This window comes from Brachycentrus maculatus, unplaced genomic scaffold (genome assembly GCF_059751285.1).
Source record: "Brachycentrus maculatus isolate JH-2025_06_01 unplaced genomic scaffold, ASM5975128v1 h1tg000065l, whole genome shotgun sequence".
In the NCBI taxonomy this organism is placed as follows: domain Eukaryota; kingdom Metazoa; phylum Arthropoda; class Insecta; order Trichoptera; family Brachycentridae; genus Brachycentrus; species Brachycentrus maculatus.
The window spans coordinates 556867-578169 of record NW_028280819.1 but is presented as its reverse complement, the minus strand read 5'-3'; the positions used below and the strand labels follow the sequence as shown (position 1 = coordinate 578169).

The 21303-nt window shown below is 38.4% G+C and overlaps 1 protein-coding gene across 2 annotated transcripts in view; it reads right to left on the bottom strand.

The window, feature by feature from the left end:
- The window catches only part of Cad87A (cadherin 87A), an 88634-nt gene that overhangs the window by 8639 nt on the left and 58692 nt on the right, over window positions 1-21303 (bottom strand). For both annotated transcript variants that reach the window (XM_088256654.1, XM_088256655.1), the window contains exons 11-28: window positions 20259-20414; window positions 18899-19086; window positions 14434-14596; window positions 13908-14057; window positions 12718-12888; window positions 11863-11986; window positions 11543-11734; window positions 10830-10927; window positions 10389-10523; window positions 9699-9852; window positions 8671-8868; window positions 6528-6767; window positions 5667-5857; window positions 4435-4621; window positions 3327-3544; window positions 2091-2288; window positions 1425-1584; window positions 432-567 (exon numbers count right to left, since the gene is read on the bottom strand). In XM_088256654.1, the coding sequence (XP_088112780.1) occupies window positions 432-567; window positions 1425-1584; window positions 2091-2288; window positions 3327-3544; window positions 4435-4621; window positions 5667-5857; window positions 6528-6767; window positions 8671-8868; window positions 9699-9852; window positions 10389-10523; window positions 10830-10927; window positions 11543-11734; window positions 11863-11986; window positions 12718-12888; window positions 13908-14057; window positions 14434-14596; window positions 18899-19086; window positions 20259-20414 (3059 nt within the window). The remainder of the gene's footprint in view (window positions 1-431; window positions 568-1424; window positions 1585-2090; window positions 2289-3326; window positions 3545-4434; window positions 4622-5666; window positions 5858-6527; window positions 6768-8670; window positions 8869-9698; window positions 9853-10388; window positions 10524-10829; window positions 10928-11542; window positions 11735-11862; window positions 11987-12717; window positions 12889-13907; window positions 14058-14433; window positions 14597-18898; window positions 19087-20258; window positions 20415-21303) is intronic.

The following is a 21303-nucleotide window of genomic DNA, read 5'->3' as shown; positions in this document are numbered from 1 at the left end:
TTTTTATACTTATTCTTTGCATTTTTTTTTTCTTCGATAAACGCATTGTTTGTGGGAAATGCTAAAAAGGAAACGCGTATTTTTTTTTACATAGGTAGAGAGCGAGAGACGCTTATAAACATTCTATTTGCGTACTTTTGGTAGAGCGTAAGAGACGCCCATAAACATTGTACAGATAGCATTAGGTGTTGCGGTTACTTGTGATTAGTATACTGAGGGTCGGGTGGCAGACTGAGTATAATTAGGGCCGGGTTGATAAAAAAGTGCCAGACTACAATGAGTTAATAAGAAATATATTAAGTCAAATTGCATTTTTCATAGAGGATATGGTTATATACAAAGTGTAGCAGCTTGCACAGAAAGTGAATTTGTAAAAAATTACATGTTGCTGTGTTAATGTATGAGAAATACAAAGCATTGTTGAGTTTCACCTGTCGAATGAGCAGTTAGCTCGGATGATGCCCATTGTACGATCCACCAGAAAGGCGCCTTTCTTATTTCCGTCGATCACGTGATAGTACGTCCTGCCGTTATCACCAGCATCCTTGTCATACGCTTTTACTGTCCCTATATTTAAACAAATTGTAAAATTAATCATGTGCATATATTACAATGTTCATACATATGTATATAGAGAGAATTAATGTCTTCTTCTTCTTCTTTTTGTAAATCTTAAGGATCTGTTTGTGCCTCCGCCTGTCCTTCTTGGGATACTGACTCCTAGCTATCTCTGCACCTTTTTGGAGGTCTGCCTGGGGGTCTGCGTCCTTTAAGGTTTCCTTGAAGGGCATTACGTGGAAGTCTGTGTTCTGACATTGTTTATATGCTCGATCCAGTATCGCCTTCGTTGTCGTCCCCACCTCACGATATCTTCCGTGTTACACATGCTCCGGAATGAGCATGCACAGAATTAATGTTTTTTTAAAAACATTTTTAAAAAGCATAGTAAAAAATCTCAAACATAAAATAAAGGGTTCTTTATCAAGTAGCCAATAATTAACAGTGAATTTTCAAAAGAGATTTTTCCATAATATTGATTGAATACAGAAATACCCTAAGTGCAAATTTTGGTCAAAGTATGGGATCGCGTAGCAAGACTAAAGTAGCAATGGGCAAGATATATTGCAAGACAAGGCCCCACAAGAAGGAGCTCTAAAATGTTGAGATGGAGACTTTGGGAGAGTAAAAGATGGTCCGACGACATAAACGCTGTGGGGGGTAAAAACTAGCTGCAAGCAACAACCAACCAAAGAAAATTGAAGGATATGGAAGAGGTCTATATCCAGCAGTGGAGGACTAAAGAGGGCTAAAGAAGAAAAGAGAAGATTTAATAAAACATGGTGAACTTTACCACATTTTAAAGTTAGCTTCTGATATGACGTTTATATTGCTGTTCAAATATTTTAATTTAAAATGTGACTTACCCACGATAGTACCAAGAGGCTGGTTTTCAGCAATTGAAAATTCATATAGATCCTTGGTGAACTGAGGCCGGTTGTCATTGGAATCGGTGAGGGCTATTGTCAATACTTTTAATATTTCCATTCTGAATGGTGTTCCTTGATCAGTAGCCACTAACAGGAGCTAGAAAAAAAAGCATTAATACGATTCAATTCAAACCCTTATCCGCACTCCAATGGTGCATAGGGCACTGCATTATACAAACTCAGTGTTATCTTGACTGTTAACACACGAAGGAAAGGTGATCAGCCCTCCGCTTCAGGTACCAGTCCAGGGTAATATTGAATAAATATTAGAGTGAAAAAATCACTTTTATTTATTTGACCCCCCCTGGGAATCGAACCCGGGACCTCCAGAATGATAGCCGAGCGTGCTGACCGTTACACTACGGAGGCGGACTATCAATACAAACCAAATCAATTTTGATAAAAATAAGACCAGTTTGAGTTTGTTATCCAAACAAAATTTTCCTCAAAGGAGTATGGGCGACTGCACTTGTAACTAAAGCCCCGTGACATTTATTTCTAAAATGGCACGTTTACTGCCATCTGTGGTTGTATTTAACACTAAAACCATGATTTTTTTACTTGAAACAAAGTTTGTGTGACGTCATCGCAAAAACAACAAACCTGGTAGCTGTCCTTGACCTCCCTGTCCAGGAAGACCTTGGTTTTCAGCTCGCCGGTGGTCTCGTTCAGGATGAACTCGTTGGTCTCGTGCACATTCTTGTTGCCGACCTTCAGGAAGTAGGTCACGCGCCCGTTGTCTCCGGGATCCTCGTCCGTGGCGTTCAGCGTGATCAGCACGATGTCGGCCTGCGCTGCATTCTACAAAAAAATTCATTTCATGAGCCAGTTTTGTGTAAACTGCATAATACTTTCAGTGGTGCGATTGCAGGTGACATAGATCCAAGTGTCGTAAAATAACCTTGAAATTATTATTACTATTATTTTTTTTAGGAATAACCCGCGTAGCCCCTACTTTTAGAGTCTTGTCTGCTGATAGGATAGTAAGGATAGGGAAGGTAAATGTGAAAAATACATCACATAAACCGAGACCAATTGAAAAAAAAAATCTTCAATTTATTTTACGACTAACGGGAATCAAACCGGCTACGCCAGTTTCGTAGTCGAGCGTCTACGCCACAGTGCCGATTTAAATAAAACATCTATCATGTTTTTATATGTGAAAGACTATGAGAGAGGTTCAGACTTCCATCTTCGTTCATATAAAACATAGACATTTCATCTAAAGTTGAGACTCTTACAAAATGTGCAATATTTTGAGTGTCTCCAAATACTTGTTCACAAATCTGAGTTTTTCCGTTTTTCACATATCAACATAGATGAAGAAGAATAAGGAAGTCAGGGTATTTACAGGGCTCATAGGCTGGTTAAGTGATCTCTTTACACACACGCAACATTCACCATTCTGACTGCGGTGACTGTTATTCATTCGGTAAGTACCTAAACAAACAAGCAAACCAGCAAGCAAATCTATGTTGAGATCTCAAAAAAGATAAATCATGGGTATACTGGCAAAAAACATTAACTCGAAAATATGCAATTTTGACTTAATGATGCAAATTGTAAAGTTTTCAACGTTCTAGAAACTGGAAAAAAAGCTAAGTAGGTAGTTTGAAATGTTATATTTATGTGGCTTTAAAAGTAAATTCAACTTTAAGTTTAATAGCGGGTATTTTATTCAGAATCTTTTTGAAGAAACTGTTGAGGCATGGGAAGACCTCAAAAGATGGTCCAGACATATCCACTGTGGGGGTAGAAATTGGCTGCAAGCAGCAACAGACAGAGGCCTATATCCAGCAGTGGAAGACAGAAGGCTAAAGAAGAAGAAAGATGAATTACCTCTGGCAGTTCTATGACGGGCGGGTCGTTGTCGGGCACTACCCATACGGGCGGGTGCTGGTTGACGCTGTAGACCGAGATGGAGATGTCGGCCGTGTCGGAGTGCGGCCCCTCGCCCGCGCGGTCCATGGCCTGCACCTTGAGGTGATGCGTGGTGTTGCCCACCAACTGCTGCGACGGGTACACTATGCCCGAGTCGGGGTCCAGCAGGAACACCCCTGGAACGCAGTCAATCAATAGTCTGTCTATCCGAGAGGCGGTGGAGACCGTAGAATATCAGTCGGTCCACTTGTTTTTGGCTATTTTATGTGGGATTTCAAATTCTAAGGCTTATTTGTTTGTAGAAAAAAATGCCAGCATAGAATTTTCTACCATATCTGCACCCAATGGTGCCAAGGGCACCGTTTCAGATCGATACAGAACTTGTCAGTTTGAAATTAAAGGCATCTAAATTTGAAAAATATTTTGAATTAACAAATTGAAAAGTTTTTTATCTCATTTTTGGAAAATGAACTAATGCGCGGTAATTTATGCAAAATATTTTCTTTTTAATTGCTAACAAATGCAGTGAATGAAATCAGATTTAAAAATAAAGATATATGATTACATATTTGAAAATTTTATGCGAAAAATACTTTTTAATTAAGATCTATTTTCTTATAATTATTGAAACTTTTATTTGAAAAATGATTGGAGGGTCCAGAAATTGTAAATATTTTTAGAATTATGACAAAATCAAACTATGGCAAGGTGATCGGCCCTACACTCCAGATCTGAGAGGAGTCCATCGGCAAAATCTACATTAGAATACAGTAAACCCCCAACGTTGAGATAGGTACCGCATTATCGCAGGGAACATCATGAGGTGTTAATGTTTTATGGTGGGGACTGAGTACGAAAATATTGGCCCTCCACCCCTCATATACAATTTTAAAGGAGTTGCGTGTGGTGGGGACAATATTGTAAGCATTTAAAACTTAATGAACTGCATCTCTTTGTTCTTCTCGAATACATTTATGCCTACAATTTTAATAAACAAATTGTTATAAAAAATACACAATTTTTGACATGAACAGGGGGGTTTAGTGACATATAGTAAAATGTTTACCCTGCTCGGTCTGCTCCAGCAAGGTGTACTTGATTTGGCCGTTGAAGGAGGCGTCCTTGTCCTCGGCGCGCACCTGCACCACCGGGTTGGGCGGGTGCAGGGACAGGTTCTCCCCCACCGTCACGTTGTATTCCTTCTGCACAAACACCGGCGCGTTGTCGTTCACGTCCAGAATCTTGATGTGCAGCTGTAAAACCAAACACAAACATACAAATTACCATACAAAATATAGTGTCATAATGCCAATGTCACCTGCCACAAATATAGTGTCACCTGCCAAATAAACCAGAATGATTTCTTTCACTTTAAATATGAAAGATGTCAACGTTTGTATACTTCCTTTCACAGATAGTGCTTGAACAATGAGTAAGAAGACATAATATCAAATGAGCAGTATGAATGATTAAAAAATAACAGTACTGTGTAAATACTGTAAATATTGTAAATTAATAAAGGATTTATAGGAAGCAAAAAAAACTTTCATGCCTCTTACCGCAGGGGTAGGCAGGGGGAATGCCATACAACTTCTTCGCCTTTTCTACATTCATGCATGTCCTTATTCCAGCCCTCGACCACTTTTAAGTATTTGAAATACTTGAAAATGACTAGATTTCCTTGGTCCTTCTATACTCCTCCAACTATATTTGCCTCATAAATATGTTTTACCCTTCTTTCCTCACTCATTTGTTCCACATATCAAAACCATCTCAAACACACCGTTCCTTATTTTACCATTCGAACATCTATCTTACATCAATTTGCTGCACATTTGTAATAATTATGTAATTTTCATTATATTATAAGGCAAAGTGAAGGTAAATACAGTGTAGGCGTGTAGCCACACTGCCAAGTTGGCAGCACTGAAAATACGAATTCGCCACGGAGATTCCCGAACGAATTCAACAAAAGCGACCAACCGAAGAGAGGAGGCCGAGATTCGCCTGCATCGTTTGGTTCTAAAGGACGTGTAACTAGCTTCACATTTTAATTCAAAGTTTCATTAATTAATTAGATTAAATTATAATAGTTAGTATCAATAGTAATTAAAGTGTAAGAACTGATATAAATAAACGATCTGTAAGTAAGAATTCTTTAAATATCCTTTTCTGGCTTCCTGTTTTAATAACACACACACACGAGGTGACCAAAACAGCATAGATAGAAGACATACGATCTTGGCTTAACAACTTTGCTGTGTTTAAATTAAGGTGAAAAATGAGAAGAGTCCTTACAGGAACAGTGGCGTTCTTCTTGGCAGTGAGGGGAGCATTGTCCACAGCCGTGATCTGCAGCCAGATGTCGTCAGTAGTCTCCCTGTCTATGACAGCTCCGGAGGCAACCCGGATATCTCCCGTTACAGCGTCTATTGAAAATAGCTGGGACTGCTCTCCGGAAAGGCTGTAGCGGAGTTCACCAAACACCCCTGGAATTAAAATTGTAAGACATGTAAATTGATAGGTCGGTGGCATGACAAGAACTGCGTGTGGCAACACTGTCAAATTTAGCTCCAACTCTCATAATTTTGTTAGATAGTTAATAAAGTTAGATAGGTTACTTTCTCTTTCTAATAGCTCTTCTTAGCATACAAACATGAAATTAATTATAATAAACCCGTGTGGAAGCCAACTTAGCCAAAACTTTAAAGCCCTGGGACGTTGAAGGATGAGGGAGGGTAGGCTGCATCAGTGGGAACATATACAATAGAGGGAGGCTTAAGTCATTGAATATTGTTGATTATAGATTTATTATCATGAATATTTTTATGTATAGTAAAATAACAACTATATAGTTTTTCCCACATAAATTTTATTTGACCAGTGACCGGGTTTCGTCGTAACCGACATCATCAGACTGGTTACAATATTTTTTTTATAGATTTCTATTGTTGTTTTCTATGTTCCAAAATGTTAAAGTATTAATCATTTTGGAATTTCTATTTTTTGTTATTGTATGTGTGATTAAATCATAGATTCAGCTAACTCTGAAACATTATTCTTTTTTTATATATTTATAATCCGTTTAAAAATGTCAAAAGACATTTGACATTGGACCGGTAAGGGTTAAATTTTAGATAAAATAAAATGTTACAATACCTTCATCCTTATCCTCTGCGTGGACTTTCAGCACTGTAGTCCCGGCGAGGGAGTTCTCCTCCAAGGAAGCTTCGTACATGGCTTCGTCAAACACGGGATCTTCGTCGTTGACATTGACAACGTTGACGGTGACAAAAGCTGACGCAGACAGCTGCGGCACGCCCGTGTCGTACGCAACGATTGTGAAATTTATTTGGTGGACTCGTTCATAGTCAATCTTTTGGCTCGACCGGACAATGCCTGCAAAGAAAGCGTATATGATATTAGCAATGCTGCGATATGGCGGTATTCAGGGATTCTGTTAAATGTTGGACCTTGTAATGAAAAGCCCATTCAAATATTGTTTTTAATAGAAATACATAGTGGTATTTACCAAGTGAAACTTAAATAAAAAAGGGTAGATATTACCACAAAGACTGCTAAATTAATTAATGAAAAAAATACATAAACCGGATCCTCACCCTTATCATACTCTCATCTATTTAAAATCATTTCATTCCCATATGCCAAAAAAACAAAACAACAAAACAAACGCACTCATTTAACCGGATCCACGCGGCTCGCATAACCGTATGTGTTTTAATAAAACATGCCCCATACGCGGCTGACATAACCGTATGTGTTTTTACTTTGCTCCAAGTTTCGAACCTCAGTTCAACTTGGGAGGGATTTTATCATGGTGTGGAACTTTGGATAAAATAATACGTCAATCCTTGGCCTTATGACATCTGTTGAAATATCTGACTAATAATTTGTAACATCACAAGGATAAATAAAAGAACAGATCCCTGATTTTTCTTGCGGTCGGTAATTAGTCCGCGCCATAATCGTGCCCTATATCTGTCTCACTCTCGACGCTACGCATCGCCAGTGGGTAAGAGTGACACACGATGCGTGCTTTGATTTATTTATGTTACGATCTTATTTGTTTATATTACGATATATTTCAAGAATAATGTGACATAAGTGTATTATAGAGTACCAAAAAGGCACAATGAATCCCATTGAACGTTTTTGTTTAGGAAAATAAATCGTTTCTTAACTAAATACATGATAAAAGTAATCATTTTAAAAACGGCGAAATACTGCCGCGTACGGGCGTCTCTCAGGAACAAAGTTGACGCGGTTAAAAGGTTAATGAAATTTTCAAATACAATTAACAAGACAATTTGATGTACCTACTACCTACTTTATTTGTTTATGGTCTAAATAGTTACCTCTAATGAATATGTATGTCAAAAACTACATACATATATTGTAAAAAATATAAAAAAGCGTTTTAACAGTAAATATTGTTTTGATAATAGTATGATCATTAATTTACTATTCTTTGTGTTCATTCTAAAATATCTGTTACACATGTATAAAGGCATTACTTAAACCAGCCTATAACAGGTCGTAAGCTATGTAAATACTCAGACTTCCATATTCTTCTTTATCTATGTTAAGATATCAATATAAAAAAAGAAATCTTTAATTTATGTATTAAATGTCAAATCAAACACTGATTTTTTGAGTCTGCTAAGTTTACTCCAGTGAAACCTCTATGTATCGTTTTTAAAGGGACCTATTAAAATAAACTATGAATGCGGGATTAAGAAGTCAATACGCAAATAGATACAACCGAGTAAAGATACCGCCCTCCCAATCTGCATAACCATTAGTTGGCTAAAATTCTTTTCAGTTGGTATTTTTTTCAGCATCGGTTATTGAATGTGCGTTGTAGAAAGTTTTCTTTCAAAGAGTGTGCACGCTTCTGGAAATGCAGGTACAGGCAGCGGCTCATCAATATCGACCTCTCCTGCTATCGGTAACACAAGCTTTCGATAGTTTCTATCCCATACGTTGCCGTTGAATGTAAGAAAATTGGAAATAATGTAAAAAAAAACAGACAAAATGTTTCAAATATGCAGCTTAATTCGAACGATAAATGCGGTAAATGGTGATAGAGAAACGATCGATGCGGTTTAGTTTAGTATGAAATTAAGTCGGGATAGAAGAAATAAACGACACATCCGGGAAAACGATTATTCGAGGAACGATAGATAGAGGTTTCACTATACTAACTTTAATTAGTTAATGTAAAAATGTTTCCGGGCAGTCCGGTTGAGATGGATTGAGATGGATGTTCAGGCCCAGTTACCTGTGACGTTGTCGATGTGGAAGTAGTGGTTGGGGGGGTCGATGGAATAGTGCGAGATGGAGGAGTCCGTGTCGGTGGCGTGGAAGGTGGCCAGCGTGGTCTCCGGCGGCTGGGCCTCCTCCAGCCGCTCGATGAAGTGCTCCTGGCGGAAGGAGGGCGGAGACGTGTTCACATCCACTATGGACACTATCAGCATGCCTGACACACAAAAACAAACCAAGGTTAACCTTTACTTCCCGATGATATGTATTTACTACACTTCGACTCTAATATAAAACATAAAGGTGGGGACTGACCAAAGTCATTTTGTCGTAACATAACACGTTACGGTGCGAGCATTCGTATAGTCAGTACAGCGAGCCGAGCTGCTCGCCGCTCGTTCCAAGTACTTCATCCGAAGTCAGATGTTCGCCGCAAATGTCACATTACGATGAAATGCTCAGGTCAGTCCCCACCTTAATAGATACGGTCTCAGAATTTTTGTATTCCTCCGTAATACAATTACATATTATGTAAAAGTATTATAATATAAAGTAATTCATTTGCAGCAACGAAAAAAAATTGAAAATAGAATCACCAATACACAAACGTTTCTCAGTGCGTGCGTGTGTGCCGTGCTTGCCATGCGGCTTGATACTATTTCCGCTGATCTGTTTCTAGTAGCACGCAAGTCGTCCTTCGGGGTGGTCATACCGCTACGCCAGCTATAATGGCTACTTGCGATGCATTTTTTTCTCGTTTTCAGATATTTACAAAAACTAACATTAAAAAATTGTTACATTTCAACCTCGACTATGGTCAACAATATTCAAATTTTTCCATTTTTACATTACATTTTCATATGGCGTACAAAATACATCACCGTTGCACGCGGAAGTTTTTAGCACTGTATGGGAAAGGTTAATTTAAAAAAAAATCTTTTGCATCATCTTTAGCACTATTCGGCTTCTACTTCAACCCACATTTGCTAATTTCTTTTGATTTTTTCACTCCTTATCTCCATGGGTTAAATCAACAAATAAAAATACCTTGGGCTATTTGTAAGCCCGGTGCGGAAGTGTCCTGAACACTGACGGGAAGGGAGACTATAGCGGCCACACTCCGGTCCAGGGGGTGAGTCACCTTTACTCGTCCGTCTCTTTCTACATAAAACCACTGCCGGAATATTGTTGCCTCTGATACCTGTAATAAAGATATATTATGGATATCGGAACAGAAATAAAGCATCTTTTTGTTCAAAGCGAATATGGAGTATTCATATTATTTATTATATCGGACACTGGATTATTCACCCTATGGATGAGATGTCAATTTAAACGTGTCTCAACTTGATATGAAATATGTATTGTTTTTCCCTTTTTTATGAAAGAAGATGGAAGTCTGAGCATCCCAGGGCTTATGATCTGGCATTTCTTTCACCATTCTACACATTTTTAAATATCCAAAATACATTAATTCTTGCAACCTACATTTATGCAATGGTCTCGATAAGGTTTTCAATTTTTCAATTTTGCACCATCACAGGGATTGGTAAAGTATTTCTTAAGGTTATTGCTTTTGAAAATTGAATTCCTCTCCTCTAAAATTAGGACAATTCTGCATCCAGGTGATGATATGTATGATATGTAATTTCAACTCGTATTGATTGAATGCAGTACAACCCATTGCGTCTGCAACTGAATGATAGTGAATATCTAAGCAGTTCAATTATAGGTCACCTGTTTTCCATTTTTATCAACTGCCGTGATCGGTTCCAGCCCCACGTCAAACTTCAAATCATCCGGTGATGTGATGTCTTGGTCAACTGCGGCCAACTTGTGCACTACAGTTCCAATCTCAGCGTCTGATGATACCTGAATACAACATTTTGTATAAATAAACTTATTTTTACAAAGGATATTATTATATACTACAAAAATTTTATATTATTTATGAAAATAGCTGCCTACTCTGAGCAAGAACTCGGGACTTTTGGTTTCTAAAGCCTTGTTTCTCCATCACTGAGCTGAGAAGTTTGTTAACTTGATTGAAAAAAAAATACTGCCTATTGAATGCAATGATTCTACAGCCTATATTGTATTTTAACTGGATATTATATACTCTATGGAAAATTCATAAAATTTTGTCTTCTTCTTTAGAATATTGTTAATAATACTCACATCTGCTTTCTGTGTTTGGGGTGTGAAGTAAGGAAACTTATCATTAGCGTTTGCCACCGTCACAGTCAAAATCGTGGTTCCAGTTTGGCTCGGAGTTCCTGCAAAAGGGATTATAATCATGTATTAAAAAAAATATTAGGAATTTTACGAAATATTTAATTAATAATGAATTTGTTTAAATATATTCATTCCTTATTGGGAGAACTATGACATATCGCTCACTCCTTTCAACAAAGTCATATATAAAAAATTGTCAATTTTCAGGTGTGCATGTTTTTGAAATGCCCAGAAAATGTACTATATCCCAGCAAAAGCGGCATATTTTTAACTTAATATTTACCCGCTACAGGACAGAAAAAGTTGTTTTTGCATTTTGAAGAAAAGGTATTGTTTAATTGTTTTTTTAACTATACTAAATATTTTTTAAATGGAGAAAAAACAGTCAGGTTGTACCTAAAAAGATCTGTTGCACAATAAAAAGTTCAATAAGTGGCTTGATATTTATTTTTACTATATTTTTAACTTAAAAAACGATCTCCTGAAAAATCAAGTTTTTTTTATATACATATCACGTTGTTGAAAGGAGTGAGCGATATGTGACTCCCGCTCTTTCCTTTCAACTGCCAAATGAAATCAGTGAAGGCGACCTTTTTGTACATTCCAAGTCAATTTGTTCTACCACGCATAAAACATTTCACTTAAAAAATATTCACCTTGGTCCACAGCAATAATTTGCATTTGATACATGTTCCGTCTGTCGTAATCAAGTTTTGATGCTATTCTTATGACTCCAGTGTCCTTCTCAATTCCAAAATCATCAAATCCACCTTTATGGATTGTGTATTTAATTTCTGCATTCAATCCGCTGTCTAGATCAGTAGCCATTACTTTGATTATATCGGACCCTAAAAAATAGATTAAAAGACACATTTACTATGTATAAGGATATAGTCAAATGACATTTGATTGCAATACTTTAAATTATCACATATGAAATGGCATGCTGAAAAAGATACGGTGTTTAGATTATTACCTATAGGAGCATCTTCCGAAACAGAAGTATTATAATGATCAGTCTCAAAAACAGGGGCGTTATTGTTGATATCTTTCACAATAATTTCCACTTTGCACGATGCATTGTATGTTCCATCTGTAGCCTAAAAATAACAATCAGATTTTATTAATTATATTACAGAATAACTTGGAGAAAAGCAGGATTTTATTTTAAAAATCAATTATATATTTCCAGCTGGGTAGTGGTGTCCGGTAAAGAGTGTCTAGCACAAGTAAGAAACAACTTAAATTCATATAAATCAAGTTTTTTTTATTAATAGCGAGTCTTTGCCTGGTATTTTCACTCATGAATTGCATGAAATTATAGTATCTTTAAACATAAACAGTAAATCCACTCACAAATAGGTATGGGCTATAAAACTTGAAGCCTAAGTAGGACCATGATAAGCGGTGTTGCATAAGCCATACCTAGATTTCAGAGTCACTTGGATGTTAAGTAATTTAAAAAAATATTGATATATCTCAAGGGACTCACCTGTGACCTTGATTTTTCATCATTTTCATTAACAACACAGAGGGATGTTTTTTTTATACTACCTGCTCTGTTTTGTTGATGCCTTGTAATAGAGGCAAGCTCTGACGTCCAAAGAGGGCGATCACACAATCACCTCTTTGGACGGCAATCACAACCAATTAATTGCAGCAACAGTTGCAGTGAAGACTAATCACTTTTTCTTCAAGTGCCGACACAATGACGAAGAACTTCCTACCCTACTCTATTAGGAATTGCTCCCAGACTCTTTGACTCCAGTCCAATCATGACAGTTGCATTCTGCTACTACTGCTAGTCAATAGATTAGTACAAAGCCCTCACCAGTACAACCAGATTGATCTGATCTTCATCCGAGTGTGTCACGTTGAGGCCTTTGTCTCCCTGAATGCCAATCTTTCCCGTGACGCTGTCAATCCAGAATAAGTCACTCTTTGGACCTTCCAGCAAGGAATAAGTCAACACGGATGTCTTGTCAGCATCACGCGCACGAACCTTAAAAAAAATACAACATAACTGTAATATGCAAATAGAAGGTTAAAAACTGTTAAATTTATTCCACAAAGACTATTTGTTAGAGGTTATAACTACCTAAGTTTGTGTAGATTTAAAATTTTGCTTAGATTGTTTATTGAAGAGACAGATTTAAGCTCCTTTTTCTTGTAGGCGTATCACTTTTTCATCTTTGATATGTTTTTAAGTTTTTAAATTTTAAATTTTTTTTTAAATTTAAAAAATAAACTTTTTTGTTTTTGTTTTCTAATAGTCAAGTATTTTTTGTATTTTATATTAACACTATTATTCTACTTCTACTTATAATACCTATTGTATTCTTGCCAGTGCCCTTTACTATGACCTAAATTATATCGTATACCCACACACAGGCCATGCCTTTGTGGGATCTTTTTTTGTATTGATATTTTATTAATATTTTTTTGTATTTGAATTTATGTCATGTTTGTATAATGCAAAAGAATTTAAAATAAAGAAAAAAAAAATATTTCTTCTTCTTTTGTGTCTTATTCACACCCCATTGTACATAGGATACTGCATCAGGGAGGCGATTAGTTTGTTGCAATAAACAAGTGCCCACATTTGCTTTCGCACTGGATTATTTTTCAGCTATACAACATACTAATCATCATTCTATCTGCTTTATACAAGTACATGATGGTATGTATGTCTTTTTTCGTAAAATGTTTTTTGTTGTTATCCCTCTAGTGGCTGAATTGAGAAAAATAAATCAAAGAACTAATTTCACTTTTACTACGCATGAAAATTGATCTAAATCGGTTGATGAAAGAAAGGTCATTCATAAATGTATTATGAAAGTGGGTAGATCTGAAAGATCACATTATTCCCCATGTCATATTTGATTGCATGTCATAAACAATTTTCTTTCATATAGTTTTAAACACAAATATTGTAAAACGTGCCCGCGGGAAAACTCAGTGAGGGCACATTATTATAATTTGTAATTATGTGTATGATGAAATAAAATAAAATAGATTTACCTGCAATTCTGGTTCAAACTTCATAGAATCTTCATCGATGGAAGTGATGTATATCGGGCTCAAGAATTCCGGAGCATTGTCATTGGCATCATACAGAGTAATCTTCAGGGGGACCGTCGTGTTGAGCCCGGAGCCGTCATCATCAGTGGCCTGTACAAATATATAGAAAAATTAAACCAAAAAGATTAAAGCCTAAGAGCTTTTATTCTTGGTTTCATTGGAAGAGAAGGAATATGAAAACCATAAAATCAACAACAATAGGGCTGGCTTGGGACATGCAGAGAGGGTGTGGCTAAGACGTGACGTTTATAATAATTTTAAGCAATTTGTAATTTGTAATTTCATGCAAAATTTCGCCTGTTAAATGCTTTTCCAATGTAAGTAATTGGTGCTAATTTTTTAAACCTTTGATTATTGGAACAATGCAGGACTAAGATAAAATGTTCCCCCATAGTAGTTTAGTCTATTGTAATACAAGCCATGTAATGATATTGACATGAGGATGATGGTAAACCCGGATGCCTACCCTGTAGTTGAGGAAGAAGTCGGGTCTGGCCTCCGAGTCCAGGCAGGGAGCCAGGCCCGGAGTGGGGCAGAAGGCCAGCGTGATCACTCCGGTCCGGTTGTCCACATTAAACAGCTCCGCCCCGTTGCCGGCCAGCTCGTACACTATGCCTTCCGTGCCAAACCTGAACACACAAAAATCATGTTAATAATAATAATAATAAATATGGTTAATTTATATAGCGCTGTTTTTGTGGATGTTTGTATGGACGTTACTATGGATAAGAGATCCCAAAACGGTGGGTCTTGAGTTTAGGTCAAAATTTGTCAGAATTCTGGATAGATCTCAGATTCTGCGGTAATACAATGTGAAATCTCCTCGATTAGTCTCGGTGATTAGTTAGTGGGTAGATAATGCGTTATTTATTTTCCAAATTTTTATTTTCATTTAATTTTTCATCATTTTATGTATTTAAAATAAACAACAACAAAAAAACGTTAATTATTTCAGCATTCACTTTGTGGTAGTGTCTATCATTTTTTTATTTAAATATTGGTAATTGTTAATGATGCTGAATGCATCGAAACATGTGTTAAAATAGAGTTTAAGGAATGGTGGTAGTTTACCAAGTGAAATTTAAATTGAAAATTTCACACAGACAGCCTGTACGTGGGTATACAATACACACCATGACATTCGTACCGTAGTGTATACAACATACACCATGGTATTCTTACCAAAGTGTTTATTGTTTACACACAGACTATGCTTAGTTGTAATCATTTTAAACAAGAAAAAATAGATGGAAAACAAGATCAATTGTAGAAAAAATAGGTAAACATAAACATTAAGTACATAGTGTAGTTAACTTTTACTGTACTTATGAACTTTTAATTGTAATGACTACAATTTTTATTTCTTCTTCTTCTTTTTCCATGTTCGCTCCCTAGGTGGAGCATATGGCCAACACGAGTCGTCTCCAAGTCACTCTGTCACGCGCCATCTCCTTGGCTTCCTCCCAGGTCAGTCCGGCGTCTCGAAGTTCCGCTGAGTATAGTCGGTGAATGGTCGTCAGCGGCCTTCCGGGGCGCCGGAATCCTCGGGGTTGGAAGAAGAGACATGAGGGGTTGATGCCCTCAGGTGGCATTCTAAGGACATGTCCCAACCATGTCCACCTTCTTCTCTTCAGGACTTCCAGTATGAGGGGCTGTTGAGTTCTTCTCCTCACATCGTCATTCCTGACGAAGTCATACCACTTTATACCCAGTATTCGCCTCAGGCATCTATTTTCAAAACTTGCTAGTTTCTTGCTTTGAGCTTTGGTGAGGTGCCACGACTCACATCCGTACAGCAACACTGTTAGGATGCAGGCGTTAAAGAGACGACACTTGGTTTTTGTCGAATAAAGCAGTGAGTCCCAGACATTGCGCATTTTATTGAATATAGCTCCTGCCATTCCGAGCCGTACATTCAGTTCCTTCTGGACACTACCATCCTCCACCATGAGTGTTCCAAGGTATCTGAAGGTGTCGACTCGAACGAGCGCTCGTCCCTCACAAGTAAGATGTTGATCTCGGTCCGGACAGGCTGAGTTGCACATGACATTGGTCTTTTTGGCGTTCACTCTTAGGCCTAACCGAGCGGAGTTTATTTGGAGGGAGTCAATTATATCTTGCAGGGCTCCGATCGATGTATCTATTAGAACTGCATCGTCCGCATATTCTAAATCGCATAATTTCTGAGCAGGACTCACTGCAATTCCTCGATCCGGTGGAATTGACATTCGTAGGATGAAGTCAAACATGATGATGAAGAGAAATGGGGCTAGTACACAGCCTTGCTTCACCCCAGTAGAGACCTCAAATGGTTCACTGCACACATCATCTATTCTAACGCAGCATTCGCTGTTAGTGTGAAGCGCCCTGATAATGGCCACAATTTTGACAGGAACTCCATATGCTTCTATGATATTCCAAAGAGAAGACCTATGCGGGCTGTCGAAAGCTTTTTCGTAGTCTACAAAACAGCAGGCAAGGGCGCAGTTCCATTCGTTACTTTGCTGTAACAGGCATCGTAAGTTATGTATATGGTCAGCGCACGCCCTACCTGGTAGAAAGCCCGCTTGGTTCTCTCTGAGGACTCGCATTATTGGTTTTTGGATTCTTGCCAAAATTATTTGTGCCAGAATTTTTCCAGGAACGCTTAAAAGAGTAATGCCACGGTAGTTATCACACAACAGCGGATCACCCTTTTTGTGGAGGGCTATAACTTCCCCGTTTACCCAATCCTTCGGGCACCTTTCCTCTTCCCATACCTTTGAAAGTAGGTGATACAGGGGGTCGAGGAGAGCGTCCATGCCACTCTTGACGTATTCCGGATGTATTTCGTCGACACCAGGCGCCTTTCCGTTTTTCAGCTTTTTAATAGCTGATATAATTTCAGTATGCGTTGGAGTGCTTTGCGAAATATCGTGTGCTCGCGGAATGTTCAGTTGGGCAGAGACTGAGGGCACATGGAGGGGGTCTAAGGGGGGTGGACGATTTAGCACGCGGCAGAAGTGATCTCTCCATATGCTTTTCACGCATTCGGGCTCAGACTCGATTTGGCCGCTCGGGCCACGAACTGGGCCTGCGGTCGGGGGCCGCTTACCACAGATTTGGTGCGTAATCTTAAAAAGCTTAGAAGTATCACCTCTACGGGCTGCTTGTTCGGCTGCTGCTATTTGTGTGTCCAGGGAACGGCGTTTATCCCGCCTTGCGGATCTTTTGACAGCCAGGTGCTTCCATTTATATTGCGCTCGGAGACTTTCGAGCTTACCCTGGTCAGTTTCCGCATCTTTTAAGAGTTTTATGTTGGCCCTTTCTTCTATTAATTCCCACGTTTCATCCGACATCCATTTGGGTCGATTTGACGACTTCATTCCGAGAACCCTTTGAGCTGACGTAACTATGGCTGTTTTGATGTTATGCCATGTGCTTTCGATAGGGTCATTATCATCGGAATGTTGCTGCTCGAGTCCCTCCCTGACGGCGATATCATAGTTAAGCCAGGACATTGTCTCCTTCAGCTTATCAATGTTGACCTGACTCCTCTTCTTTGGCTTGGCAGTGCGGTTTAATTTCAGCCTTATTTTGCCTGTGAGTAGCTCATGATCACTATAGATATCGGCGCCTCTGTATGTGCGGACGTCTAGGAGTTCTCTACGATGGGCTGCAGTGTAAAGAAAATGGTCAATCTGCGTTTTTGTATTGCCATCGGGAGAAGTCCAAGTATACTTGTGGATATTTTTGTGAGGAAAAATTGTACCACCTATTAAGAGCTCATTTAAGGTTGCGAGTTCAATGAGCCGCTCACCGTTATCGTTAATGCAACCGAGGCCGTGGCTACCCATCACTGTTGGACCGAGTGCTACGTTGGTGCCGACTCTTGCGTTAAGGTCTCCCATTACAATGACGCGGTCCCTTTTCGGGACCGAGGATATTGCGGAGTGCAGAGAGTCGTAAAAAGCATCTTTAACGTGATCGTCGGCATCTTCTGTGGGGGCATAGCATTGGAGTATGGTTACAGAGCTATCTGTGGTTTTGAAAGTTGCGCGTAAAACTCTTTCAGAAATTGGTTCCCATTTTTGGAGGCAGCGAGCCGCTTTGTCTGTCATTATAAGTGCCACTCCCTGTCGATGGTACTGCTCTTGTCCTGAATAGATGATTGTGTGTTTCTCCAGCAGTTTCTTTCCTGAGCCTTTCCATCGCGTCTCGCTCAGTCCCAGGATGTCCAATTTGTACATCTTCATGATGCGAGTAGCGTGCAGGTCTTTTCCAGGAGTGCGCATGGTTCGCACATTATATGTGCCAACGTGAAGCGTTGCACTGTTGGAGAGTAATTCCTTATCTTTAACATTATCCTTTTTACGTTTGCCGGGCCGTGAGTCAGGTGTTTGTGTCCGAGGCTGACTTGTTGTTGGTATCGTAATCATGTTTATTTAAAGAGACCGGGTGATTAACCCTGCGCTCTCGAGGCCTGGGCAGGTGCCCTGAAGGATGGCTCATCCTGGTTTTTCTGTAGGGGTGTATTCCTTCCCTTAGCTGGGGGGGGTCTCGTTATTAGGCGCCAGACAATCGCCTTTCGTCCTCTTCCCGTTAGCTACAGTTTTCGCCAAAGGCTCTGACTGCATTACCAGGACCTACGACGGGGACGTGGGAAGAAGGGCTTGCTAGGGGTCTACGGTCACTAAGGGCCTGAAGGTTGGCTTTTCTCAGCATTTTTTAGGAATGTTCTGTCCAGCACAGAATATACCACTGAGGCCATTTCCCAGCCTTTAAGGTCACAATTTTTATTTACATTTGTATTTTTAATGGCTGATTTTTTAGGTGACAAATTTCATCCAAACGCAACATCCCCCTGTTATTCTATAGTCAGCTGATGACAACAGCTTTTAAATGTCATTTGGCAACAATGTTGGATGTATTTAAGGATTAAATAATTATACCTGGCGTGATCCCGGTCAGTGGCTGTGATGGTGACCACGTGGGTTCCCGGAGGAGTTTGCTCCGATGTGACAGCGCTGTACTGCTCCTTCTTGAACATGGGAGCATTGTCGTTCACATCCGTCACGGTCACGGTGACAGTTGCCGTCGAAGAAAGGCGAGGTGATGTGTACATTTCTTCCGCAATTACCTGAAACGTAAATAATAATAATAACTACAATAGTAGAAAACTGGAGCAGAGATATGAGATGGCCTTGATAAATATTTAGATAGCTTGAATTTTTTTTAGATGGGAGTTCATGTATTATTTACCTTGAATACAATATCTTAACTCTTAAATCAGCTTTGTTGGAAAATTGAAATGCAATATTGTGAGCAGTAGTGTCAGACTGTACAAGGTTTATAGATCATTAATTGGATTTTGGTTTTTTATAGCTAAAAAATTTATATTTATTTTAATCTGTGTTGAAGACAAGAGGGATAATCTAGTGTGGGCCAATCAGGAACTTCTCAGCATTTACTCATTGCTGAAAATTCCTCAGGAGAAGCTGGATGTTGACTGTCATAAACAGGCCGAGCACTAGAAGAGGGTTCAGCATTTTATGTCCTAGCTTGGTTTATGATATCAACGTCCTTCACTAGGTAGATTGAATGAGCGCATGTAGATTTACATTAATACTACTCACCTGCCCAATTTTACGGGAGAATTATTTATTATTATTTAAAACAGATTTTATTGAAATAAACAGATCAATCATCTTTAAGGAGGATGTGATTCTAAATAATATATCATTGGATTACTTAGTTACTACAACTAGGTAACTTTTAAAAGGCAAAATAGAGGGTCGACTGGGTGTAGGCTGAAGAAAGATCTCCTGGTTCCGGAATATACAGGATTGGACGGGGATCAGGACCGTCGAGCCGCTGTTTAGAGCTGCCCAAAACAATGACAATTACTCTCAAGTGGTAGTCGACATCAGGGGGACCTGACATGACACGCACAGAAGAAGGTAACTCTCAAATAAGCTTTGTTGGGAAATTGAAATATAAGATTGTGGGCAGTAGTGGCAGAAGGTAATTGTCTTGGCTTCAAAACGTCATCAGTTTTATATTTTTAAAAAATAAAAACCAAAAACATCAGAAAAATTGTTGATGATATTTAAACATTGGTCAATAGCTCAAACATGTGGGTTTCGAAGTTATGTTATAAAATGCTATTACGGTCTCAACATATTTCTTTTGGCAGATACTTTCATTAGAATTTTAGATAGAACTGAACATCCCCATTCCTCAATAGAGTCCATTAGATTTGCTTTCACATGACTGACATGTTGAAAATAAAAATGCAAGTTTAGTGTTTACCAAAATAATGAATTTCCTCTGGTTTGGGTTCTCGTAATCCAGGGTGAAGTTGGCCAGCCTCAAGTTGACGTTAGTGGTTCCGGCAGCCTCCGTGGGTTCCACAATAAAAGCTCCCGTCACATCAGAAAGGCGAAGAGAGAACGCGGAATTGTCACCCTACGGTAATTCACATATCAAACATTTATTGAGTAGAGTAAAAATAATGAATATCAGTGTTTCCTAATCCACGCATACTCCTTGAGTTTGCATCAATGGGTACACACGGTGTTCACTTGACTAATATAATTTCATCAGTAAAAAACTATTATGCAAATAACAATTGTCGAAATATGTTTTCAATCATAGTAATTATTACACTACAATTACACGCATCACCGAAATAATGTATTTTTAATTGATCAGTGTAAATGCAGCGAGCATTATAAGAGGTTCCCGCAATAACGGGTAAGGAAATTTGAGGTCTTTCTAGAAGTGGTACGCAGGTAAAATAACTGGGAACCACTGATTTAGACTATACTTTGGGTTGCGAGAGATCCTGTAGAGATATAAACAGAAAAATAATTCCCGATTCTAGTTTCTGCTTAAATGACGTGATATTTATTGCTCCTTGCTGATTTGGTTCTGTTATATAAAATTCTTAACAATTTTTTAGACAGCCCTGATCTCCTAAATTCAATAAAGCTTAGCGTGCATCGAAGAGGTACTAGGCAAAAATCTATATTTGCAGTATTTGTACAAAATGCAAATTATGCCATGTTCTCTCCCATTCCGCAGCTTCACATGTTAGCCAATGCTTTTGAAAGTATAGATTTATTTAATATATTGTTATCTACCTTGAAGTCTGTACTTTCTCAGCATTTCTTCTCCATATTATAATGGATAAATTTAAATGTGTTTCACACTCTCCTGCTGCTCGCTGATAGTGTGTGAAGGAGACGTGCATTTATCAGCGCTTAATATTTGTTATTTTATTTCATTTTATGCTTAAGACTTTTTGTTTCTCTATTAGTGTATTCATTGTTGTATTTTTATATTCAATAAATGA